General features: G+C 38.5%; 1 protein-coding gene across 1 annotated transcript in view; it reads right to left on the reverse strand.

The window, feature by feature from the left end:
- Nucleotides 1–512: 512 nt before the first annotated feature.
- Nucleotides 513–26162, reverse strand: part of REEP3 (receptor accessory protein 3) — a 41965-nt gene continuing 16315 nt past the window's right edge. Inside the window, exons 2-8 of the mRNA XM_062633976.1 lie at nucleotides 20161–20233; nucleotides 14625–14701; nucleotides 13993–14113; nucleotides 12607–12720; nucleotides 5163–5310; nucleotides 2539–2690; nucleotides 513–1763 (exon numbers count right to left, since the gene is read on the reverse strand). Coding sequence (XP_062489960.1) covers nucleotides 1707–1763; nucleotides 2539–2690; nucleotides 5163–5310; nucleotides 12607–12720; nucleotides 13993–14113; nucleotides 14625–14701; nucleotides 20161–20233 — 742 coding nt within the window. The 3' untranslated portion in view covers nucleotides 513–1706. The remainder of the gene's footprint in view (nucleotides 1764–2538; nucleotides 2691–5162; nucleotides 5311–12606; nucleotides 12721–13992; nucleotides 14114–14624; nucleotides 14702–20160; nucleotides 20234–26162) is intronic.

Consider the following 26162-nt stretch of genomic DNA (forward strand, 5'->3'; position numbering starts at 1 on the left):
TTCTCAGAAGACTACTTCAAAAGCCAGTATATATTAACAGGCCATTAAGTGTGTACCAACAGTGACCCCGCTATAGCTGTAATATAAACAAAAACAGTGGCAGACCCAAGCCTTAGGCATATGTTGAAAAACACTGCAGTAGACTTGCAGATGACTGTCATACCTGGGGAAAGGCTTAAGCACTGTAGTCCAAGATCCAAGGATAAGAAGGGTCACACATCATTTTCTCTTCAAGAACAACACCATTTCTCCCTATGCTATCTATGAAAAGTGTTTTCTCCTGAATCCACAGTAGAAATGTAGTCAAACAGAAAACTAAGTCAGCCTAATTTTCAGAACTGCAGAAAATAGAACCAAAGGGGACCTCAAAAAGTCATTTTGACAAGTGTCTGCCTTGAATGACATTCCAAAATTAATCTCTGTGCAAACAGTTATGCTGTGGGACTCTAGGTTATAGAATGGCTGTCTTTTTAAATTAGCTAGTCTTTTAGAAAGGGCTATTTGTATGTAAATATTTTCGTACTAACTTTAGTAATAAAAGTACTACACAGCCAATATTAGACTCCACATATATATGAAATATACACACATACATGTTCTAATATATACATATATTCATTCTTAAAGCAATGCTATGTAAAACCAAACCAGGGCCTGAATATCTATCATATGACTTCATGTCAGCATGACTTCTAATACACAGCTGATGGGCTGATCAGATCCCTGAGGTCTATCATTGGAACTGCTGCTAGTTTTACTTACCACAATTTTAACCAAAAACTGACCTAAATCATGTAACATATCTCTAGGTAAAGGAGAAAGAAAGACACAAACAAAACAAAACAAAACCCACCCACACAGACAAAAAACCACACAGCCTTGTAATATACAGAAAGGCACCTGATAATATTGTTGTTAGTAGCAATTATCTACAGCATCCTAAGTGTACATAAGCAATCAGGATAAATTAAAATAAGATCATGAAATACAAGAATTGCTGGCATTCAAAAAATAAGTCTGACCTACCTAAGAAGTCATTAAAATGACATGTGCAGCTGTAAATCAGTAAGTGTGCAAAACTATACAGTTTTGCATAAAGTGCTAAATGTACCCTCAGTTTGCACCTATTAGTGTTATGTAAGTTTGTTAAGCTTGGCAATACAATGCAAAAAGATGACAATCTTACAGATGTACCATATCTACCTAGTCTTTCCTCTCCCTTCCTTACCATCATCAACCATCCTTTAAACTGAACATTTTTAAATTACACAAAAGCCTTTTCAGGAATTGTAGTTCAGAAAAATATTTCAAGTATGCCTATCTTTCCACGTCAACTTGGGGACACTTTGGGTTCAATTTTCACAAGTTCCAAATACTTACAACTTCTACTAATTCATTTGGAGTTGTAATTATTTTTGTCTGTTCAGTACCTCTGGAAAAAGACTGTTTCCTGTTACTCATTTAACTCGCATTTAAGAAGTGCTGAAATCCATATTACAACTTGTCCAGATTTAAGTCTAAGCAACAAGCAGTTACAGAAAAGCAAAGTAACACTTTATCTGACCCTTTAGGTTCATAAAACCAAGTCCTACCATATCTATTCATATAGTCATTATATGAATCATACACAGATCTTTATCACTTGACACACTGAATTCAAGTTATTATAATACAGCAGTTTGTCTTGCAGGCACTGTGCAATACACTTAGAAGTATACAGCGGGTCTCTTCTTTACTCTGTATTTCAGTGATCCATACCGTATCTGAGGGAAAACAGAAATTGAAACAAAGAGTTGAGATCACTTCAGGCAGAAATATTATTTACCTTTCTGCTAATCCAATCTAGTAAGCATCTTTAAATGTGCTTTGGACACTCCACAGTTTCAGTAAAAGAATCTGCCTATGACTGAACATGATAAAGTTTCAACAGAACTGGGCAAAATACGTAAGTCTCTACTGTTTTCCTATAATTACCCCAAAAGTTTTTGTAAGATTCCATAGAGATTTATCTTGAAATATCCTTAAATCATGTGACACATGTGAATATAAAGCACTTTGAATCTACATAGAACCTACTACATAGAATCTTCTCTTTGTGGCTTAAAGTCAAAGAAGACTATACATCTATGGGAAATAAAAAATTCTGAGTCTCCAATAATCCAATTGAGCACCAGTTGTTTAAAGTGTGCACAATCAAGACACGCAAATGCAGATGACAATATCACTATCTACATCCCATTCAAGGTAAGCAGTTCCTGGAGTCTGGGCTTGGTGATGCCAAAATCAGCATTACAAGCACAGAGTCCATTTCATCTACTTACCCTTTTTCCTCACTTAGCTCTTCTTGTTCATGTTTTTCCTGTAAACACCCCAAAGTACAAAAGCTCCAAGCTCTGATATTGTTACCACATACTTCCTTCTTCATTTAGCATTCTACAACCCAGTTAAACCCTGATAAACCCTCTAAGATTTAGAAAAAAAAATTGTCAAGGTACATTGCTAAAACCAGACTCAATACTTAACCAAGATTATACTTGCCTCTTTACGGCCTTTAATACTTTTCACAGATTTCATGCTCTGAGTTCTTCGAAGGCCTCTCTGAGCAAACATTTCATCCTCTGAATGTGTCCCCTCCATCTCTTCATCTGTTTTATCATCTCCAGGATTTTTTTCCAGTGGAGATTTGTAACCTTTAAAAAACAGTTTTATAACAATGTTTTAGAAGAAGTAACTGTAACTTTTAGATTTCTAAGAAAGCCAGGAGTTTCATCTTTAGCACACATTCTTTATTCTTTTTAAACAATCTAGTCAGTCTCTCAGCTGTTTCAAAACAGTGAAACACCTTGTCTGCCAGGAGCTTGTTGCTTACAATTCTGCCATTTGTAAGTAACAAGCCACTTTGTGCCATAGGTATGCGATGCAGTGGTTCCCCAATTGTCAAAATTTAAACCATCAGCTCTCTACCATCTTCTGCTTTACACTGAACTGCAGAAACCTCAGTGGTCATCTTGACAAGCACTTAAGGGTTTTGGCCACAAGCCCCATGGGAGGAGTGTTTGACAGAATGATCTTTAAAGGTCCCTTCCAATCCAAAGCCGCCTACAATTCATAGGATCTTTCTTCCACTTGCACGCCTCTGGTTATTTAATAACAAAGTCCTTTTCAGATGGATACAATGTCAAAGTAGTTACTAGTAAGGGTTGTTTACATCCTGCGAAAATAGGATCAAGATTATTACCAAAGAGTCTCACTAGAGGGCGCAAACTGCTTAAAAAACACGTCCTGAGAAGATCCTTGGGGTCCAAAAGCCCGGAAAGCCCCATTGTAGACATATCATAAAGCCCCCAAAATGCAGTCTGTTTCTTTCCCCCTCGCCAAACCCTCCTTTTATAAGGCCATACCAAAACCTACAAGATGTAACACTTAGGGACACCTTTTAGACTCCAAACCCGACTTCATTTAGGCACATTTCATCTTAAGCCAGTTTCCCTTAGGCTTATTTAGATTCCTTTCCTTTGGCCATTTCATTCTTTTCCTGAAATTGGAATGACAATCACACACTTCACAGCTACTTCACAGAGACTTGAATCTTCTGCCTTCGCAGAGACAACACATCTCTGCCTCCAATACAGTTTCAATTTATCTTCTTCAATATGGAAGATTTAAATTGCATCCTGACTAAAGGATGTTTGCTGTGACACCAGTACTGCTTTATCTCTAACACCTCTTCTGATGCATCAAAATCATATCTGCCCTCTTCAGATCGAGCATACGGGCAGTTCGGTCATGCTATTATCAATGTTCTTCTACAACCAAGTCTTTCCAACTAATTTCCAAAGGACCTCTCAGCTCAGACAAAAACACCCAACATTCTGCTAAGCGCACCAAAATACTGCTACACAGTGCTCCTAACTCTGTCCGTGGTTTGTCCTTTTTTAAAATCCTTAACGCTGAAAAAAACTCTAATAAATCAGAAAAGGCATACACCAGATTCAGGTCCAGAAGTAGAAACAATCAAACTAGCTCTAAGCTCACATTTTGACATGTGAGATTGAACCTTACAAGCAGTGGTTATTTACACCATATAAACTACTAGCTTTTGGTTTGGGTTTTTTTTTTTAAATGGAGTGTTGAGCATTTCCAAGCTATTTCAGATAGATAACTAATGGTCTCTTACTGAGGAATAACCCCTGCAAAACAGCTGCAATGACATCATCCCTAATGCATCAGACAAATACATGGGCTGTACACCATGGCTAGTGCCCCCTGCCTTTAGACTGACCTGCACAGGATACCTTCTGGGCTCAATTAACAATACAGCTTAAGGCCATTCAGGTGGCCATTTGTTCCTCAGAAACACCATGGGCTATCATTCAATTCCTGGAATTCCTTGTACTCTACAAGCATCACTCGTTCCCAAAACGGAGGAATGAGAAGAAATGATGGGCTTAGGTGAAAAGAAAAGAAACAGAACTATTTCTTTTGTGGGAAATAACTACAGCGTAGCTTCACCACTTAAGAAGGTACAATTGACAACCTTCCACTGAAACCTTCCTTCAAAGATCACAGACTCAACAGCAAAGTGATGATAATATAAAAATAAAGTAAGACCAATAATAAAGTATCTCTGCAAAAATATTGCTCATCACACAATGCACCATCAGCTTTTGAGCACTGATGTGCATCAGTCCATTATGACATCTTAATGCCTTAATTATTCCTATCACCACAAGCCATTTCACATTTTGACCTACCATTAAGACCTACTGAATTAATTTCCATTAATTTTCTCTTCAAAATTTATTGACCTTCCATAAATTTTCATGTTAACTTTTTGTACATTTGTCACAGAAACACCACTTAACCACATATTTTTTTACTTCCAATTAAGCTTTGGAAAGGAATTCTCACCACTAATTGGCATAAGTTAGGAGTAACGAGTATGGTACGACTACACATTTAGTGGCTGCAATAAGGAAATAATTCAGGGAGAATTTCCTCAACTGTCACAATATATCTTGCTCAAGTCAACTCTGTTTAAGTGTACTGTAATTCTTAGAGGCCTTTTCCATTTCTACCAGGAATAAACGTATTTCTGCTTTCTCACTTCTGTCTTCAGTAAATTGTTCTTTCAGCAAGGAAAAGAAAAGATAGATACTTACCTGAAGATTCACTTGCAGAGGCTCTGGTTTTCTTTTTTGATTCTGGTAATGTCTGATATGGTCTCTGTCCCACTGGCTCATCTCCTTGTATAGTAGTCAAATCATGCATACTGAAACTTCTCAGTTTCTCAGTTATGGCACCTTGACTCTGAAATACAGTAACAATATCGTTGAAAACAAAGGAGAGGTTTGACTTTGCTATTCACTTGGGTTAAGATGTTTAAGCCCATGCTTCCTTTTGCACTACAAAATTCATTTAACATAAGCATGCAACAGATTTGCCTTTGCTTTACTGCTTTAACTCAGGCTTAACTGTATACTGTTCCTAGATGAAAAGGTTACGGAAACTAGCAGTTTCATTACAAATGTCTCATTTCACTCCTTCAATCTGAGCAACTAAAGGCTTTTTGGTGAGGGGAAGTGTTTCAATGGAGATGGGGGGGGGGGGGGGGGCCAGGACACAGCACACATCAAAAACACTGGATTCACTTCAAACATGGTATTTCTCCAGCAGTGCTAGGTATTGTGACAGTGTGTTTAACACTTCCGGTTTTAAAAGTGTGGTTGAAGATAAGGACATCCGCTATTTCATATTTTACACTCCACAAATCTGAATATGCATGTGTTAAAAATACACTCTGCAACATTAACTCAAGTAACTGAGAAACTGGCAGCACTACAACAGCTCTAGTTGTCAGAGACTTGAAACCACAAACCAAAGAGGTCCTGCCTGGACTACAGGCTATCAGGTTCTCATACTAACATAGCTATACTGGCATAATCCCAGCCCAAAATCTAATGCTATAGGTAAGAATAGATGACCACATTTGGACATTAGTGTTGTATTCCTTCTCTGATTGGCTTTACACCTTTCCTACCTGGGACACACAGAAAGTTCCTCTTTGGAAAGAATGGTCATCAAGCAGCTTTTCATCTTACACCAGATAATGTTGTTACTAAAGCACTGAAGATTAATTTATTGTATAAGCAACTAAAAGTGCAAGCACATTACTCAGTGTCATGTTAAAATACCATTTCATTCTTTCCTTTCTGGCATACGAGTAAAAAAAAGTAACTGTTTCAGAAGAAGTTTAACATGCCTGTGCATTAATTCTCCTTGGAGCAAGGGTTCAAGATTTCATTTCATTCTTACAAATGAAACAACATTCTTTTATTCTTACAAATGAAGCTTTTAAGTGAAAATTCTCATTTCAGCAATATGTTAGCTGGCAGCAGCAGCAATCCACACACCTTTCTCTGCAACAGTACAAGCATAAGGCAGTTCTTGCACCACTGGCCATAGCCATTTGCTCCCACCCTCATGAACAACTGTTTGTGCATGGTAGACCAGCACACTAAATTATTCCATATTAAAAATAGCTATGTGAAGTGAAGAGACAGTACTGATACTCCTTAAGTATACACGGCTACCAAAGGGGGGGGCAGGGGGAGGAAAGGAACTTCATATTAATTTTCTAATGACTAGTAATTAGTACAGCATGTAAAACTAGGTGTGCTACACAGGCCATAAGAACTTTCATTCTTGCAAAACCATTCATACATTGCCACTATACCATAACAAAAGAAGGTTTTTGTATGAGAGAAGTGGAAGCTTTTCCTTTTCTAGTTCTTCCTACATACATGTAGGATGACTGATGGGTCTCAAGAACATAACTACAGCTCACCTTTGAGTAAAAATGCACTACAGACAACATACAGTCTGTGTGTAAACTATTGTAGAAATTCTTAAGTTAAATTTATTCCCTAAAAGGGCTTATTTAGGGCAGGTCTGCCCTGCCTTAAACCAGGAATCCTGCCCTTCCACTAATCCACCTCTTCCATTGAAAAGCATTTGCACAGTAAACCAAGTCAGGAACTGGCTATGCCTGAGAACTTACAGTCAGCTGCTAGCATACTATAGCAGAGAACTGGAGAGACAGGACTGCTTCTTTTGACAACAAGTAACAGCTTACAGTATCTGCTACAACACATAAGACAGTTGATCAGTCTACAGCCACTGTGTGAAGATAAACAACTGGACTCGGGTTTCCACCACTGAACAATTATGAAAGCATAAGATGGATTCAGTTGGTTCTCAGCAGAATCCATAGAAATAGTTAGGCACAACCCTGCTCACTAAGTGTGGACATAATCCTCGATTCTTCCAGAAGCAGAAATATAAAAAGATACACCTGCCTAGAAGCTGCAAAGCGAGTTCATTCATCATGTTACATACTACAAAAAGACATGTGGAAATTGTACCAGATAATGTAATTAAAATTATAATAACTAACATGCTAAGAAGTCACATTATGAGCCTGTATTTCCTATTCCATTATAAATATAGTGGCTACATCCAAGCTGGAAACATTCAGTCTTATTTTTCAGTGCAGCTTTTGGATACAGGATTTTATTCTTTGAAGAGGGTGAAAAAAAGTCAACTATGTGACATAAAATAACATTGTTTCCTTAACCACTCTGCACTCTTGCTGAGGCTAGAGCTCCTGTGGTGTACTGCCTCATTCAGGGAGGAGAAACAGATTCATACAATGGGCCCTTCATTCCAAAACTACTTACCAGGATGGAAGGTTTTACTCAAGTTACACACAGCGAATGTTAAGAAGTTTGAAAGGATACATATACAAATAAGAGATGCAGCACACACCCCCCCAAGAGTCACAGTAGGAATAGGGACTGCATAACCACTGCTGTACTGCACAGTCATGGTCACATGTTATACTAATCCTATGCAAGTACTCCCTACAGTCTCCCCCAGTCTCCTGCCTGAATGCAGTCTCCATCCCAACCCTACAAAGATCCAGTCTAGCCAAATCAAGATTGATTTCTACTTCACACCACTGCAGGTCAGCTGGAGGCCCCATTTTAAGGTGTTTTGTGTGTTTTAATTATGAAAACAAAAAAAAAAAAAAAAGCTGCAACAAAACCCAACACATCACTATGCTCATACAGCACTTAATATTTACAAAGAGTCTTCGATGTTCCATACTCAGAAGCAGCAGATAATTGCTTTCGGCTGAAACAAAGCATTCCAGATCTGGATTACCATCAACTCAGAATGAATGGCTGAAAAATATTTAATACCCTCTACTGCAGGAAATGTGAAAGTAACATTCACATTTAGAATATTAATGCATTAAGAAATCTGGTATCTTGTTTCAAAGCTGACAGAGTTACTAGTCAGAGCTTGGAAGGAAGATGTTTGCCCACAAAACAAGACAGAGCAATCCAATTGCAGGCGGACCTGAAAGGGGATCTCCCACATCCACATTCATACCAGGGGCATGACAGCAGCAATCACCTCTCCCCTGCCATACAGAGAGCCCCAGTATGCTGCTCACAAGAAGATGACAGAGCAGTGGCCACTCCTGCACTGGTGTCCCATTATTTCAACAGTTCCTACCAGTAAGGAAGAAACACAACAGGCTACATCCAGCCCAGAGGCTGCCAACTAAATTACACTACAAAAGATTGAGACAAACACACAACTACAATGCAGGCAAAAAAAGCACAGAACAATTTCAGTGCTCAAGTATCTATGTAAGTGAATGCTCAAGAGATGAACCACAAAATTTGTGTTATCTTAAACAAAAAGCAGGTCTTAAAGAATGAGCTTATTTATTCAGCAGTATTTCCTAAAACATACAAAACACTTTTGAAAGACCACATTCATTAGAAGTGACCAACCTGAAACACTAATTAAAGTTGTAATAGGTTTCTAAATCCAGTTTCTTATAAATATAGCCTACTTAAGAGACTCCTTTTGAGACTACTCAGACTCTAGTAAGCTATTAGTATGCAGTCTCATCAGCTGACCCTCATAGATGAAATGCCATTCTCTATTTTGTTACTGAGCATGTATTTTTATAGTCTATATGCTTAACCCAGGGAAGTTGCTCTAACCAGACACCACACAGCCTCTGGTGCATGGACTCTTCTTGTTGCTTAAATTGGACTTGCACCCTCTCAGGAGTCAGGATCACTGAATAAAGCTGCTTGCCTTCATTGGACAAGTTCTCAATGGACTCTGCATCCACAGAAATGCTTGGAGCTTTGTGGCTACAGAGCTGCAGTGTGCAGCACCCACATTCCCAGCTGTTCTCTCCCTGATCCAATCAGACAGGGAATGACTTCTGTTCCCTCTCAATCTGGAGAGGGACTGCTGTCCGGTGAATGACCTCTGCAGCATGCCAGGCAGTCCCAGCAGGGAGGAGGGATGAAAGCAGAATTGCTAGTGAGCTGAGCTGTTCGTACTGATACTGGCTGCATGCCACAGCTGGCTGCAAGGTACCTCCTTCCTCTGCCATGCCTTCAGTGGGAAGAAGAGAGGAAATCTGTACAAGGCCTTTAGACTAATATTCAACCAGCAAAGAGGCAGCAGATCCAGGATGACTCAAAGACATGCAGAAACACAGCCCTCAAAATATATTATCATCACCACCATCAAATACTACTTTACAAATGAACAATAATCACGTGGCCTCATTAAGAAGGACAGTGCATGTCACAGCTTAATCAGCAGCTGTCCCACATGTGGTAATACAGAAACCAGTTTTCGCTAGTAACTTGAAAAGTCAGAATTTATGTGTTGGCAAAAATTGGAATGTACAGGTAACTAGGACCTCAGAAGATCTGGAAAGCAGATGCATCAAAATACAAGATATATCAGTTGAACTTAAGTGTTGTAGATACAATTTCCACATATCCATATACTATTAAGCTGAATGAGCTCCAACAACTTTCCTGTCATTAAAGGCATCTTGTTGCTGATTATTTTAATCCCAAAGAAAAATTTTATTAATAAACAGGAGAAGTCAGCCAAGACCCTACTTCATCTCAAACTTCTGGAAGAGGGATTTTACAAAGATTTGTTTTCTGTTCATGATAAAATAAGTAACACAATTTATTTTGTTAATGCATGCTATTTAGCAGGTTTTGAAACACTAAGTTTTACGTGAACAGTGGCTAACTAGTGCCAGCTAAAAATATCAGTATAGGAATGTAAGTTACAAGCCATGACTCCTGCCAATTACATTTCAACTTAAGTACAGTGGAGCAGGTTCAAACCTATGTCAAATTTCAGTAGACTGACCTGGCTGTCTGCTCCAGCCTCCCCTGCAGAGCCAACTAGCCTTTTAATTCCTTTGACAGCCCCTGAAGTAAACAACTCTTTCCCACGCCTGATCTTGAAAATATTCCAGAGAATTTCAAGCAATTTTATCACCCTCCAAGTTAGCATAAGCAGACATTGTAATGTCTTTTGCTTGGACACTTCAGTGAACAGAAGCTTTCTTTGGAGCTCTTGTGTTTAGCCTCCCACATTCTCTACTCCTAATTTAAGATCTGTCAGAATAAGCATTCCTGCTCCTGAAAAGTTATGAAAGTGTGTCTCCTTCCCATCAAAACTGATCCCACTAGTAGGATTCCATTCCTGAAATCCTATAGCATGCTCCACCAGCTCATGCTGAAGGAATAATCTTTTCACCTGCTGGAGGCAGCAGTCAACTCTCGAAAAACAGGGAACAAAATGAGGAACACATGCATTGTCTCCATTTGCTTGCATGGAGCAGTCACGCTCAGATTTTTGGAATGACAAGCTAAAGAGAAGTTTAACATGCCAAAATACAGATTTTGAGAGAGTCTCCTCTTTCATACTGTTTAAATATCATGTCTATTTTAGGTCTTCAGTATTGTGGTGGTCGTTTTGCCCAAGCATCTCATCTGCACTGAACTAATTCTGTACAAATATTCATGAGCATGTTTAACAAGTTTTAACAAACAGAGCAGGCACCTTGCCAGTCACAGCTGAATGGCAATGAAATCTAAACACACACATTCAGGAAAAAGTTACTCATTATTTCAGTAGAAAGTGGGAGGAGATATTTGTGTTATTTATTTAACAATGTTTCTGTAACACCATCAGGATTAACAAGAAATAGAAAAAAATCTTAGCCAGACAGCCAGACACAAGGAAAACATAAGGATAATTACAGGTGCATACTGTAATAAATTATAATTTGCTGTTTGGCAAAGAATTTGCATTTTAGCATTTAGCCTAGTTCTTAAACATTTTCCCCAGTAGAGTACTTTAAGATTTTGTTTGTTAGGTTTGCTTGGGTTGAAGGGGGAGGGGTGTGCTTTTTTTTTTTTAATAGCCTTTTTTCACTATTAATACTTTCATTCCTTTAGAGGTGTACTCCATTCTAAATTATTTCATGCCTCGAGGCAATACTGAGAGTTCAAATAACAAAAAAGAAACGGTGATCAAACTGAATCATATTCTTAGTATTTTAGGCTCATTACATCCATGTTTTTAAACTTCCATAAAGTGCCATTTTATGTTGCCACCCACATATATCTTTAAAAAGAGAGAGAATGGACAAACAAGAAACGCATGACTTTTTCCAAACATTTCTGAGATAGCATTTGAAAATGTAGGTTTTTAGACATGTCTTCGATTCATAAAGTAAGAAGTTCACATACAAGCACAGATATGCAAGTTAAATGCCAGCTGTACCTACTTTGACATTCAGGGACCTCTACACAGACCAGCTTTCTGTCATCTACTAACAGTGTTCAGGTTTCCAGCCCTGTTATTATGAACATAGCAGTTTCATTAATTCCCAGGAAGAAATTTATCCTGACCACCTTAAAACTATCATTTAACTAATTATACTAATCCTTCTTTCCATACTTAATTTTTGTGTTTTGGTTTAAATGAATATTAGGCAGGATACACGCTGCCTGAAGTTACACCCCTTTTGTGGGCCACAGGGTGTTTACAACCTTACTTGTAAGCTTGTAAACCTTACTTGTAAGCTTGTATTTTGTTTTTCTATGAGATTCAACTGAAGGCCATGAGTTTTGTAGGAACAATGACAGGTTACTTCATGATTTCATGGAAAGTGGAAAAAGCAAGAGTATGCTAAAGAGTAATATGCAAGCTTATGCTTAGTGTATTAATTTAATAATTCAGCCAATGAGTTGCAAACAAGTTAATTGTGTCAAGATAACTTTTATCTGTGCTAGCAATCTTTCATGCCTTACTTCAGATGTGGAGTTACCTCAAGTTGATCGGAGAAAAACAGCAGAAAAGCCAGAAATCCTTTAAATAGTTTGTTTACAAACAAGAAAGCATAACAGAGACAGAAAAGAAACAAGTCATCTTTACAAAAAGCCTGCATCGAAATCTCCATGGTATCTTTTGAATTACAGTAAACTGATCCCCATTATCAAAGAACAAACTACAAGTTATCTTAAAAAACAAATACAGGATGAGGAGTAGAGGACTGCAACCCTTAAGTTGTGCTCCAGGTTTTCAATACATTTGCAGAATCAAAATTTTTGTTAAGGAATGGCAAATCCTCAGTATAATTACACCAGTTTAGATCAAGGAGAAAAGCAATTAATGCAAGCAGAAAGTTACCTTTACAGCGGCTGTTACTGCAGCAGTTGCTGCCAAATTCAACCCTTGCCTTCCAAAATTCACCATGGTCTCATAGCCTCTTTCTTTGGCTTGTACGATGTACTCGTCAATCTCCTAAAAGCAAAACACACTTAAATTTTAGAGGTCTATGCATAAGAGAGTCACATTACCCCATAGTATTATTTTTCCATCAACAAAGAACAGAAGGTATCTTTAAGAAAGTATTTAATAGGACAATTACTCTTGCCTTTGTATACTGATGTTTCATTCACTTATACTCTCTGATTTAAAAGAGGATGTGTGGTCAAAGAAGATAAAATGGATCGCTTTTGCCCAGAACAGAAACTTGGCAGTTACATAGCAACTTCCTTACAGAGAGTAAGCTTAACTTGTAAGGCAAAAGGTCTTCAAGAAATGCTTCACATGAAATCAGAGAGCTCCTTAGAAAGCAGAGTTGGCCCACAGAGAACTTCTGAAGCCAGAGTTCTGACATAGTTAAGTACCAAGCAGTCGTGACACTTATCCCCAGCTGTGGTAAATGCCTAGAGCTGGAGATAAAGGCTTCAAGGTAGTTCACAACAGGTAGAAGACTACAGGTAAAAATCCCTTTATTTTATGAAGCTGCAAATGGTTTACAGTTCAACCTTCAGAAGGTCAAGATGACCTTACTGTTTGTATCAGTGGCAATCATGTAACTGCCTGTTTTGCCTAATAAAGGCCAAGCCCAGCACTGACATTTATAAATGCTATTTTTTGTCCTGTGAGGTTTTCCAGTGGTAGTCTTACCACCTTTGCTAATCACTCTTACCACACATCCAAACAGGATATGGAAAAAGAGCTAAGCAGATCTGTGGCCCTGTAATACTTTGGCTAAAGCTAAATATCCTTTAGCTATTTTCTGTTCCTGAATGGTCTTCCCTTAAACCTCAGTAGAAAGTCTCTCCTCCTATCCTGTCAGTTCACACAACAGAGAAGTCAATGTCATTTGTCCTGAGAAATGTTATTACTAGGTTGCGCTAGGAAAAGTGGTAACATGAACAGCTGTTAAAAATGCATTCATGCTTCTGCGCAAAGTACTGCACATGTTATTCCAGGAGAAAGTCAAACTAAATCACTTCGACCCAACTGGGCTTCCCAAAGTGTACTAGGTAGACCAGAGAACACAAAGCTATGTCAATAGAAAGTAGTACATTGTCTGTTCATGCAAGTCAAACTGAAGCATGTATATGGACAGACATATGCAGTTGTCTCTGCTAATCCAAGTTTATGCTGCCTGGCAAAACAGTAACATCCTGATCTGCTTTTATAATGTATCTAGCAACAGTTAGTACTTCAGCATATGGTATTTCCATATTAGGCATTAAAATGTAAGAAGTAATTTCTTACCCTTTCTTTAGAAGAAAGAAGTGGGTGGAGAAATTTTCTGTAGATTAAACTTGCTCCTCTAGTATATGGGGAAAGAAGCCAGATAACAAAAGCTATCTTCAGTTCATAGTACAGTGGAAACCTACAGAAAAGTTAAAGGTTGCATGAAATCAACAACTGCATTAAGAAAACGCATGGTAATTAATCACCATTAAGAGATTTCTTCAAAAAACACAATTACATGTTAACATATAGGGTTCTTCACATACAAGAAGTTATACTAGACAAAAATTAAATATGGATTTAATTGTTTTAATTGACTGCAATGTCATTTAATAAATGGGAACAGTTAATATATTTGCTTCACATTATACATTCCTGCACAGAGAAATTAGTTCATCCTTGTAGGAGTTTCATTCTGCTATTCAGTTTCTACAGCAAAGGTGGAAGCTTTATAGTCCCTACTTCCAGTGACACTGTACAGCAATCTTGGAAAACAGATGTTACTCTTCACAAACACCAAGATCTTTTTCTGGGAAAAAAAAAGGACTACCAACAAGCACAACTTCTTTATAAAAATTAAGTCATTGCAAATTAAAAACATGAGAAACAAGTATGGTTTCATCCAGAGTTCATAAAAAGCAGGCTCTTACCAAGAGACTGTTAGGTCAGTTATTGTTTCAGTAACAGTATAAAGAGCAAACACAATCCAATACATCATCCAGCGGACCTGAAAATAAAAACGCCACCTTCAGTAAGAACTCTGATTTCATCTTTATACAGAATACACTACACACTGTACAGTCAGTTCAGAGCTGTCAGAGCAAGACATTCAACAGTATCTCAGCCTGCATCAACTGGGTTTGAAGTGAAATCTTACAAAGGTCCTAAGGGTTTTCTGGTCTTAAGTAGAATTGGCAGCAACTACAACAAACTAAGTGAAATGGCTGGGTCACAACCTCACCTAGGCTGGCTTCACATATTTTATTCTGTCGTTACAAAGTTTCAGTGATAAGAAAAGAAAATACACTGCAAAGACCACTATATTATCACAAGTATGCAGCACAATTCCCACTATAGCACTAAAGGATATTTCACTCTCTTCCACACTAATCCATGTTCATACTACACACATGCAAGTCAGCATTAGTATGTCAGGTAGCCTTGCTTTCATTTCACGATATAGATTATTCAGCTACACTCTGCAGTTAAGTTCCACATGTGTGCTTAGCATTATGGTATTAACATGGAGCAAGGCAGGAAAAAGCATTTTCATGGAGATTTAATTTTATGCATACGTCAAGAACCACAAAATTATTGTTAACAGGAGAGCTCACATGTAAGCATCTTAATGCTTCAGGGGGGTACATTTGTATGCTTTTTTGTTTTAAGATTTACTCTCTACATCATGGTTTTGAGATCAGAGAATGCTCTTAAAATACAGGTTCTAGTTTTGTTTTCTAGCAGTTAACTAAATCATTCGTTTTCCTTGAACATTTGTTTAAATCTGATTGCCTAAACTGATTACATCTTCCAGAATAAATATTATAGTAGTAGTTCCATGCATTTGTCTTCTGTACGACATCAGTGGCCAAGTGCAATGTATTTCCAAAACAGGTCAGTGCAAACCATCACTAATTATTCATACTAACTGAACGCCCACATGTTCTTAAAACTCCAACACTACCTATGCTAGAATAAAATCAAAACAGGTAAAAACAAACAAACAAAAACCAACAAAACAAAACATCATCCAAAAAAAACCATCTTTTCATTTGTAATATACAGACTACTAACTCTTTGGTATACCCACAAAGCATTAAACTCTGTAATTGTTGAATTCATGTACTCTCTTTTAAAAGAGGGAACATACATACTTTCCTACAGAGCACGTTGTTTAGACAATCTTCACTTTTAAAACAATCTTTTTTTGAAGTGGACTTAAGTACTCAAAACCTAATGCTACACTGCTGCCTGTTTCATAGCCATCCATTATGCTTTAAAAATCACTTCCTTTGTCACAACTTGAGACCCATTTATCTTAAATGCTTTTCTGCATTTCAATTTGAAAAGAAGCTCAGTCATGTGATGACATTCTTCACTTCAATCTCTAAAAGGATTTAGATATTTCAGGCTTGAATAAACTAAGACAAGGTATACAACAGCTGAAGTCATCTCTGACAGGACATGTGGCATTTAGACTGGTGACCTTTCCATGAACCAGAGTCAACACCTGAACAAAGATAAAATTAACATCCACCCTTGCTCCATCAACCTAAGCATGATGCAATGGACTTCTTAGGATGCCATGCAAGACTGATTTCTTCCCCTCCCCCAATATATTTTTATCCATGCTATTAATTCTTGAATCAACATCTATTTATCCAGTTTGTAAAACTAGAAGTGAAGTTTCTCTTGGGCTGCTAGGAACAGTAAGAAATGTTTTGCAGAAGAGCACATGAGATCATGAGTCCCGCTGAAGTCTGGGCAAAGATTCTCAAAAATACAAGCCAGATCATATTGTAGTACAACTAATGCATTAGGTACCAAAGTATCCTTGACAACAATCCGAGTGATTTTCAGGATTTTCATACAGAGTGGTGAAAACAAGAAGGAAAACAGAAGGTCTTATTTGACACTGCCCAGACTGCTTAACTCTTAAAGATGAAGTTACAGAAGCTTTGATAGAATTCTGCTTTTTATGCCAAAAGAGAGCTTATAATTTGTTTTGTTAAGCTTCTTTTTCTACCATTCAACTGTTAAACTCATCTTTGGTGGCTTTGGCTGAAGCACATCTTTCTAAGTCAGGATTTTGAAGCCAGGATTTGAGAAGACTGGTGGTTCGGACTTCGAAACTACATTTCAGAGGCTTATTACCAGCACTTTGGTGTAACACAGTGAAAAAAGTCCTCAAAAGATATTAGTCAACACCATTAAACCAGGGCAATTAGAAGAACAAATACACCTTTTAAAAGGCACAGATCCAAATTTCCAGAACTGAAGTCTGTAAATCTTTTAGATTACCAAAACCAGAAGTAACTCTTCTCACCCCGAAATAAATCTTTAAACAATCCGTGGCATCATGACCTACACAGCAAGTGAAGATACCTGCACTTTGTGTTTGTTTTTTTACCAGTGGAAGGGGTAAGTAAATAATTTCACTGTTACAAAGCTCTTGCAATCCAACAAACAAAAACAAGTGGCTCCTGAGCCACATATAAACCTGGAAAGGAAGATGCACTTGGCCCATTACACAGCTGGCAGCAGAGGTGTGCCATTTGGAAGGCTGCAGTTAAACCTCCCTGAAAGAAAACTGACTCAGCTGGGAAGATGAAAGCCAAGGACTGTCTTCAAGATATATTTGGACATTCAACCCAACCAGCAGTAGAGTGGCAATTCACTGATGAATCAGTGCCATTCCCTGCCTGTGGAAAAGTCACTGTGATGGGTGTCATTCACAGAATCATAGAATAGTTAGGGTTGGAAAGGACCTTAAGATCATCAAGCTTCAATCCCCCTGCCTAGGGCAGGGACACCTCACACTAAACCATGTCACCCAAGGCCTCGTCCAACGTGGTCTTGAACACTGCCAGGGATGGAGCATTCACAACTTCTGTGGGCAACCCATTCCAGTGCCTCACCACCCTAACAGGAAAGAACTTCCTCCTTATATCCAATCTAAACTTCCCCTGTTTAAGTTTTAATCAGTTACCCCTTGTCCTGTCACTACAGTCTCTAATGAAGAGTCCCTCCCCAGCATCCCTGTAGGCCCCCTTCAGATACTGGAAGGCTGCTATGAGGTCTCCACACAGCCTTCTCTTCTCCAGGCTGAACAGCCCCAACTTTCTCAGCCTATCTTCATACAGGAAGTGGTCCAAGTCCCCTGATCATCCTTGTGGCCCTTCTCTGGACTTGTTCCAACACTTCCATGTCCTTTTTATGTTGAGGACCCCAGAACTGCACACAATACTCCAGGTGCGGTCTCACAAGAGCAGAGTAGAGGGGCAGGATCACCTCCTTCTACCTGCTGGTCACGCTCCTTTTGATGAAGCCCAGGATACAGTTGGCTTTCTGGGCTGCAAGCACACACTGAAGCCAGCTCATGTTCATTTTCTCATCAACCAACACCCCCAAGTCCTTCTCTGCAGGGCTGCTCTGAATCTCTTCTCTGCCCAACCTGTAGCTGTGCCTGGGATTGCTCCGACCTGGGTGTAGGACCTTGTACTTGGCATGGTTAAACTTCATGAGGTTGGCATCAGCCCACCTCACAAGTGTGTCAAGGTCCCTCTGGATGGCATTCCTTCCCTTCAAGGTATCAACCGAACCACACAGCTTGGCGTCATTGGCAAACTTGCTGAGGGCGCACTCAATCCCACTGTCCATGTCAGTGACAAAGATGTTGAACAAGACCAGTCCCAACACTGATCCCTGAGGGACACCACTAGTTACTGGTCTCCAGCCGGACATTGAGCCATTGACCACAACTCTTTGTGTGCGGCCATCCAGCCAGTTCTTTATCCACCGAGTGGTCCATCCATCAAATTGATGTCTCTCCAATTTAGAGACAAGGATGTCATGTGGGACAGTGTCGAACGCTTTACACAAGTCCAGGTAGATGACATCAATTGCTCTACCCCTCATCTCAGCCCCATGAACATTTTGATGCAACTGCAAGTTCAGGAACTGCTCAAAGACCACATATAACTGAAAAGCGGTGTTTCACACTATGAAAATACACAGTTGGAAAAATAGGTTTCCAGACTCTACTAAAGCTCTTGTGTAAATGACAAGCATATCTAAAATGCCCAAGAAAGACAGCTAAGTCATAGGTAACTGGACAAGAGGTAAGAATAAAAAAATCTGAGCATTCTACAAACTTTTTTTCTTTTCCTAAGAAACACATAACAAGAGATAATGGTAACCTCTTAAAGTGTTTTCTTCTATTAAGAGTTTGAAACTGCTATCCTCTACTTAGCCTGTGGATCCCTTCTGAGGGAGTGGGGAGGAAAAGCAGATTATTAAAATTCTTTGCATTACATACCTTCCTGACAGGGTAAACTAAGCATGAGACAATTTTTTTTTTTTTTTTTTTAATCTCCCAGAAACTTCTGTCTGGGACACACTAGCTCTATGGGCACAAGTAAGCTCTAATCAGCTTGCATCCAGAAACCAGAAGTATGAATACAATGTACACTTTAGAGCCCTGATGGAGCAATCAGACTACATGCAAGACATACAAGGGGAACAACAACAGCTACTGCATTTTACTACTGCAACCACGTACAAAGCAGAGACATCATACATACAGACAGCAGCATTAGGTCACAGCTACAGCTGCCAAGTTGAAGTGATGGCACTGACTCCATCCTGAGTCAGGAAGCCAAGTTAAGAACAAGGTTCAGGAGAGAATATAGGTTAGTTGCCAAAAGGCTGCCTCTTAAAACAGGGAAGTAACTCAATGACTAAAAGCTCCTTGTGACTGCAACTGGGTAACATCTTGCGGTAATCATCATTGCTTACCCTGAAAAGTAAATAATGTAACAGATTAATTCTAAACTGCAGTAACTACAGCAATTGTGTTTTTCTCCACCTTACTTTTCTGTCTGTTCTTCTTTCCTCCACATCACCTTAACCAAATCTTTTCCTTCTCTGGTTACATTTTTTCTTCCTCGTTGAGGAAAAATAGATTAGCCACAGCCACCCTTTTTTAGGGTTGATTTGAATCCCCTACTGAGCTCTATAAAAATGACAATTATACTGATATTATTCTTCAAGTGGTCACTGAGAATCAATTTGCCATTGCTTATACTATAGGTGTTAGCAGAACGAGAGAATCTTTATTCCACTCCCACCCAAAAGTGCATTATTTTGGGCACTTCACTGAAATGCAGTCAACGCTTTAAGGATTATGTTTAAAAATCCTCCTAGGAATATTTATATGTTTCACAGCATACTGTGTTGGGACACATTTCAGCAAAGTCTGTGAGAAAAAGTCTGAGAAACCTTACCTTAAATTTAGCCCTCCAGACAAAATCCCAGGATTAACACTAGGCTCACACAAGTGTTGTATCTAATACTAAGTTAGTCAAATAAAGATTTCATGTGATTTATTTCATTGTGTAACGAAAATTTCAGAGTTGTATGCCAGTGGAGGCATGTAATTAAGCAATTAAAAGGAGTGTGACTTACATATTCCTTCACATTTTTTGTCTTCACAGCTTTGTATGAGTAATATGCAGGATACAGCATCCCAAACACCAGTCTATTGGAAAATAAAAAAGAGTATTCAGAATCTGTTATACTGTATATAACAGTGACAATACATTGTTAGGGCGATGCAGCCAACTTAATAAAAAGGAATCCCATTCTCTAGTTTGGAAAAAAAAAACACAAAACAAACCAAAAAAAAAAACAAATAAAAAAACACAATGTTACAGGTTGCTTGGAGGAAGTTTAGCAATACACAAAATAGAGTAACATGAACAGAAAGAGGCTACATGCCCTGAAGACAACAAATGGTTTCATAAGACTGCCTCTAGCAGACAATGTAAAACTAGCAGCTCTTCTGGTTCAGCACAAGTAAAACCAGTCCTGCAATCTCCATACCGAAAGACTGTTTACACACTGGTAGTGTTCTCAGACTTAAAGAGCCTCTAACAACTATAGGTAGGTAACCAGAATCACCTACTTTTATCAGAGGATAAAAAGCAATTTTAAGACAAGATTAATCATATTATTTAACCTCCATTTGCTAGAACTCCGCAGCAAAAACACATGGAAATGGAAGCAAGTAGGAATTAAAAGTTTTGCTCAGACAACAAGTTTCTGCTAAAATTCATCAAAAGTAAGGTGCAGAGGAGGGTGAGAGGGTGCCAAGCAATCCATACCAAGGAAAGGATCGGGAAAAAAGAGATCTGCTAACTTCGTTACAACACAGAATTTTCTAGTTAAGAGTTTTGGATGTAGACTTGTGGAACAGTTTTTATGAGAAATTGTACAGCAGTAGTTGGCATACCCTTGACAAATGCAAGATCTCCACCTTTTATTTCACCAGGATGTTACATTTTGTAAAGTCAAGCACTTGCCTGCCCTTAGTTCCAGCAAACAGCAATTACACAAAAGTCTGGCTGCATCTTTGCAACATCACTTACAACTTGCTCAGGAAAAAACTGCAGAAATATGTGGAAGAAATTTATATTTGTAGGGAAATCCAGAGATCTAAGAAAATTTGTAATTCTTAAGTAATTCAACTTCCCACCATTCGGCAAATGAAGGTGCATCACATGGGTTTGGGGTTTTGTTTGTTGTTGGTTTTATTTTGATCAGAGCCTACCTGGGACAGACCTGACGTGAGATTTCAACTCAAATGGCTGAATTTACTGAAGTAAACAATCAACTAAATTTTAAGTTTTTCTTGTTGTGTCAGGTAGCTTTAAATGAGTGGTTCTACCTACAGAGCCATTGCAGAAGACTGCATGATTCTACCAAGCTTTACTGTTAAATCCAGAAAAGAATTCTAAGACCTTGTAACCTACTCTACTGTTTGGTTGTTGTTGGCTTTTTATAAGCAACTACTCAAACAGCCTCCATCTTCTACAAGATGTTATTTGCAAAGACTATCACAGAACTTCCCTAGTATGCAAAACATCAATGCGATCTGAATTCAATCAGTTTGATATACACTGTTTTCCAAGCACCACTCTGCTGTGTAGGTAGAAGTTTTCTGCTTCGTAGGAAACCAATTTAGAGTACTAAAGTCATCTCTATGTACTTATATATGCAAGTGAGGAAAAAAAAAAAGTAGGGAATTGCTAACAGCAAAGGTGAGACAACTTCTGGAACATCACAGATACCATAGAGAACATTTCTCCATCTTGAGTGCAAGGCAAACACATGGGAGGAAGCCTGTTGCAGGGGCAGGGGAATACTGGCAGAGGTACTAATGTTAAGCTATAAATGCCACAAGTGAGGAAGGAGGATGAAATTATGGAAGCAGAACTGCAGAGCCCTCTATGTTTGAAAGGGTCTTGTGAAGTCATATAGTCCCATCTCCTGCTCAAGCAATAGTCACCATCAGATTTGGACCAGGCTACTTAAGGCTCCGGACACTCTGGTCTTGTAGATTTCCAAAGAAATATTTCACATCCTCTCTGGGCAACCTGTTCCAATGCTTAATGAGCCTCCTAGTGTGAAGTTTCAATTACATCCAGTCAGAACCAGAAGTTTATAACCATTGTCTCTCTTGACTGAGTAGCACAGCAAGAAAATGGACCTGGCTCTCCTAAACTCAAAAAAGTTACATAAGATTGTTAACAAATCTCCATTCTCTCTTCTGGCTGAACAAGCCCAGCTCATTTAGACTCCCTTCAGAAGCCATCTGTTATGACTATCTTGGTGGCCTCCACTGAACTTCCTCAAATAAATTAATAGCTTTTTTGCACTAAGAAGCTCAAAGCTGGACAAAGTCAAATGCATAAAACCTCACATTTACATCCTCATCCTCTCCTGAATGTGTAATATGTGTATGTTTTCTTCATATTTTCCTCATTATCTAATTATAAAATTCAACTTCAGAAAAAACTCCAAACACTGAAGCATATATTTTCTTACCTTTAAAGAATAAAAAAGATTATAAGAAAAATAATTTGCTTTATTTTAGGACAATAAACAAATTAGTACCTGATTATAAGTAAGAGTCAAAGCTAGTTAATCATGTATAGCTCTTTTCTAGGATGCATTCACTTCTACAACAAAAGACTAGATGAAAACATATCTTGTGGGGCACATTTGCAACTTCTGCATACATTGGGCCTTTACCCATACAACAGAGTAAATAGCTGACAGCAGCAGAGAAGCTAAAGGGCACTTTAAGCAGTCCTCCACAAGGTAAGATTCCTCTGTAGTGAGAAGGGACAATGCACTGCAGATTACTTGAAACAATACTGATACAAAAAAGCATAACTGGTGTACCATAGCAGCAATTTAAAACCTGGATCTGGAAGCTCAGAATTTCACAAATCACACTAAACTGGAGTTTACAGAAGATGGATCTTGAAGCTGTTATGGACAGGCAAGCTGCTATCCACTGTGGTGGAGTTTACCTACATGTTTCAGATGTTGAAATGCCTTCTGAAAGAGTCCAGACTACTTGAATTCCAGTTCAGCTAATCTGTAGAAGCCTATCCAAATACAGCCGTACTACAATCCAAAGACCTTTCATCCTAAGGCCAAGAAAAACAGTAGTCAGAAAACCCCAAATGGATTTATTCCCAACTACGAGAAAAGCCTGACAACACAGGTTAGAAACCTCACTTCACCCAAATAACAGGAGATCTGGAAACAGAAGGAACATTAGACCAAACACCCTTAATTTTAATAAAATTCTTTAGACAATAGCTCTTCCCTTGTTCTGTTTTTTGTTTTGTTGTTTGTTTTTTTTTTGTCCCTGTGGAATATCCTGTTCAGCAGCCCATCAGCTCTAACAGCTCTCACCTTTCCCTGTTCTCCTGGCTGAAATTATAACCATTAAGTATCAGAGATAAGGAAAGCCTTGATAATCCTAATAACACAACACAGACTTCATAAAGGGAACAAACTTACCTGTTCAACAAAAAGATATAGAAGAGGTTCCTGAACACCATAACCACTACTAGCTGTCAAATGGATGCATAATTACATGCCAGCAGTTACTGGTCATCTATGCACATGCCCAAATTGTCAAAAAACAGTCCAAAATTATTTAAATAGCTACCAGTGGCCTGCACATGTAAGTTTCTTGCTATGAAGCATACAATATAGAAACAGTTTGAATCATTCACTTAACAGATTTTTTTGTCTGTACTTTTCCACTCACTTTTATGCCTAGTGGTATCACTTCTACAGAGAAAGGAGAGAAAAATTATATTTTTAAATTTAAACTGCAATTTATCCTCTGAATGTGCCACCCTCTCAAATCTGGTAGAAACGAGAAATTGGACAGAACAGAATTTTGAAAACACTGCTTTGGAAACAATTCATTCTCAAGCAGAAAGGGTATTACAGTAACAGTAAAAAAAAAAAAAAAAAAAAGAAAAGAAAATCACAAGTCTAAGCTAAGATGACTTCAAGTTAAAAGAGAACACTAGCAGAAGATAAACACAATAAAAGTATCGGGTTCTCCACAAGTAGTTTAGTTTTTATGCTACTTGATACTGGTTAAATCAGGAGTCGGTAAGATCCCTATCTCAGCACTTTTATTCTAGAAATCACTTTTTAACCACAAAGGAAAAAAAAAAAAAACAAAAAAACCCAAAAACTTACCACCACAATGTATCATGACTTATTAGTGTTTAACACTGCTGTAACACAGAACTGTTGGGATAAATGTCACTTCCTCACTAGAAGTGTGTAGACAGTACTAAAATGAAAAACATCAGCACATTTTGCCAGCAATAATAGGAACCAGTATCCAAAAGCTTTTACTTCCTAGCTGCCAGACCTGACATTTGAAGTGTGACATAATGCTGCTGCCAGCTCTGACATCACTACCTCCTTCACGTGGGCAAAATCATCTAACTTCAGTTAAAGCTACCGGGAAATTTAACAGTAGAAAAGCCCGTGAGTGTAGCTGAAGGTCAACAAATTCACTTTTAAGCTCAATCTATACAGGACAGATTAGCATACAGGCAAAAGAGACATCACTGCAGCTGCCTGAAGCAGAAACATAGAACAGGAGCAGGCAGCCTGGACACAGTCACTATCATTGACACAGATAGCTACAACAGTGGAGCATCTTCCAGTAGTTTTCCCATTCACATCAATGCCCCCCAAAATCTCAATGTTGTTAGCAACACCTACCGCTACGCATTATAAGTGCATCCCTCCACTGGTATGTATTTCTACAGTAACCGTACAGCATGGTCCATTATTCCAAGGATTGCCAAATTTAAAAGCTCAAAGCGTTCTTTTTAAAAGAGCAGTCTGTATTTCACACTGAGTATCTACACACTGCACTAACATAGCAGACAAAACCAAGGCCAGTTTCCACAGATGGAAACAGATTTCAGCTGAGTGTGATGTCACTCTCTTTATTTTACTAGTAGATATATGAATAATACTGCTTACCAATGTAATTTTACTGCCACTTGTAGGCCTAGCTGTTTCACTTTTTCAGCTGTACTCAGCAACTAATGTAGCATTCCAGCTTTGGTACAGCCCCTTCCTCTGCAGACATTTTGCTCCTTTACAGAGATATGTTTCTCAAATACACCAGAAGATTAAAATAAAAATGCAATGACAGAAAAAAAAAAAAAATCAAAAAGCCTTGAAATCTGAATAAAACAATGTATTTGTGTATCCATATAGCTGTATTGAAACAAACATGGCCTACTGCCTGTATTATCACATAATCTACAGTCTCACAGTTCAAACAGCTTTAAAGTGCACAACTATTTGAGAAACTCATTTTTGAAGCAAAGCAACTGAGTTTTTATTTGACTGACAACTGAAAAAAACAGTCACCTGTACAAACCCTACTCTGGCACTGAGCACATTTAACCTGCACAGCAAACAATTCTAAAGCTAATGATAAAAAGGGGAAAAGGAAAAAAACAAAAGGAAAAAACAAAATAAATGAAAGCCACCAAGTCTTCAAAGGGACTACTTGCTTTCAGACTCCCAAAACAATAAGCCATTAGAGTAACAGTGCATCTAAGACTTCAGTCTGTTCTCATTGCCAGAGTTGCCAAGTAGTAAGAAATAGGGTTTGGCACTTTATTCTTTCGTTCCTCTGAAATGCAGAAAGGCAAAGGCCACAGGTGCTCCCTAGTACTAAAAGCCATTCAGGAAACACTGTTCAGTAAAAGATACTTTGGAGACAAGTATCTCCCTGCTAAGCTCCCTTTCCTTAACAAATTTGGCAACAGAGATGACACCGATTTGTCCACTCACTGACAGACAGACCATCTTGGCACAGACTGGTGCAGACCCAGACATCTGCTAATGTGTCCATCTACACTGGAAATACACACCTACATCCTCAAGTACCACCTGACAGCATTTGGCAGGTTGGAGAATAAAAGAATCCTCCCCAAAATGAATATAAATACCAACATCTGATACACTTCCTTACTTCGCTGACCATGCCCAGTTCCCCTTCCCAATACTAGTCTTTACTGCAAGTTATGATAGAAGCATCTTCAAGTCTTGCCATA

This window comes from Pezoporus occidentalis, unplaced genomic scaffold (assembly GCF_034315485.1).
Source record: "Pezoporus occidentalis ecotype Australia unplaced genomic scaffold, CSIRO_AGI_Poc_V1 ctg41, whole genome shotgun sequence".
Classification (NCBI taxonomy): Eukaryota; Metazoa; Chordata; class Aves; order Psittaciformes; family Psittacidae; genus Pezoporus; species Pezoporus occidentalis.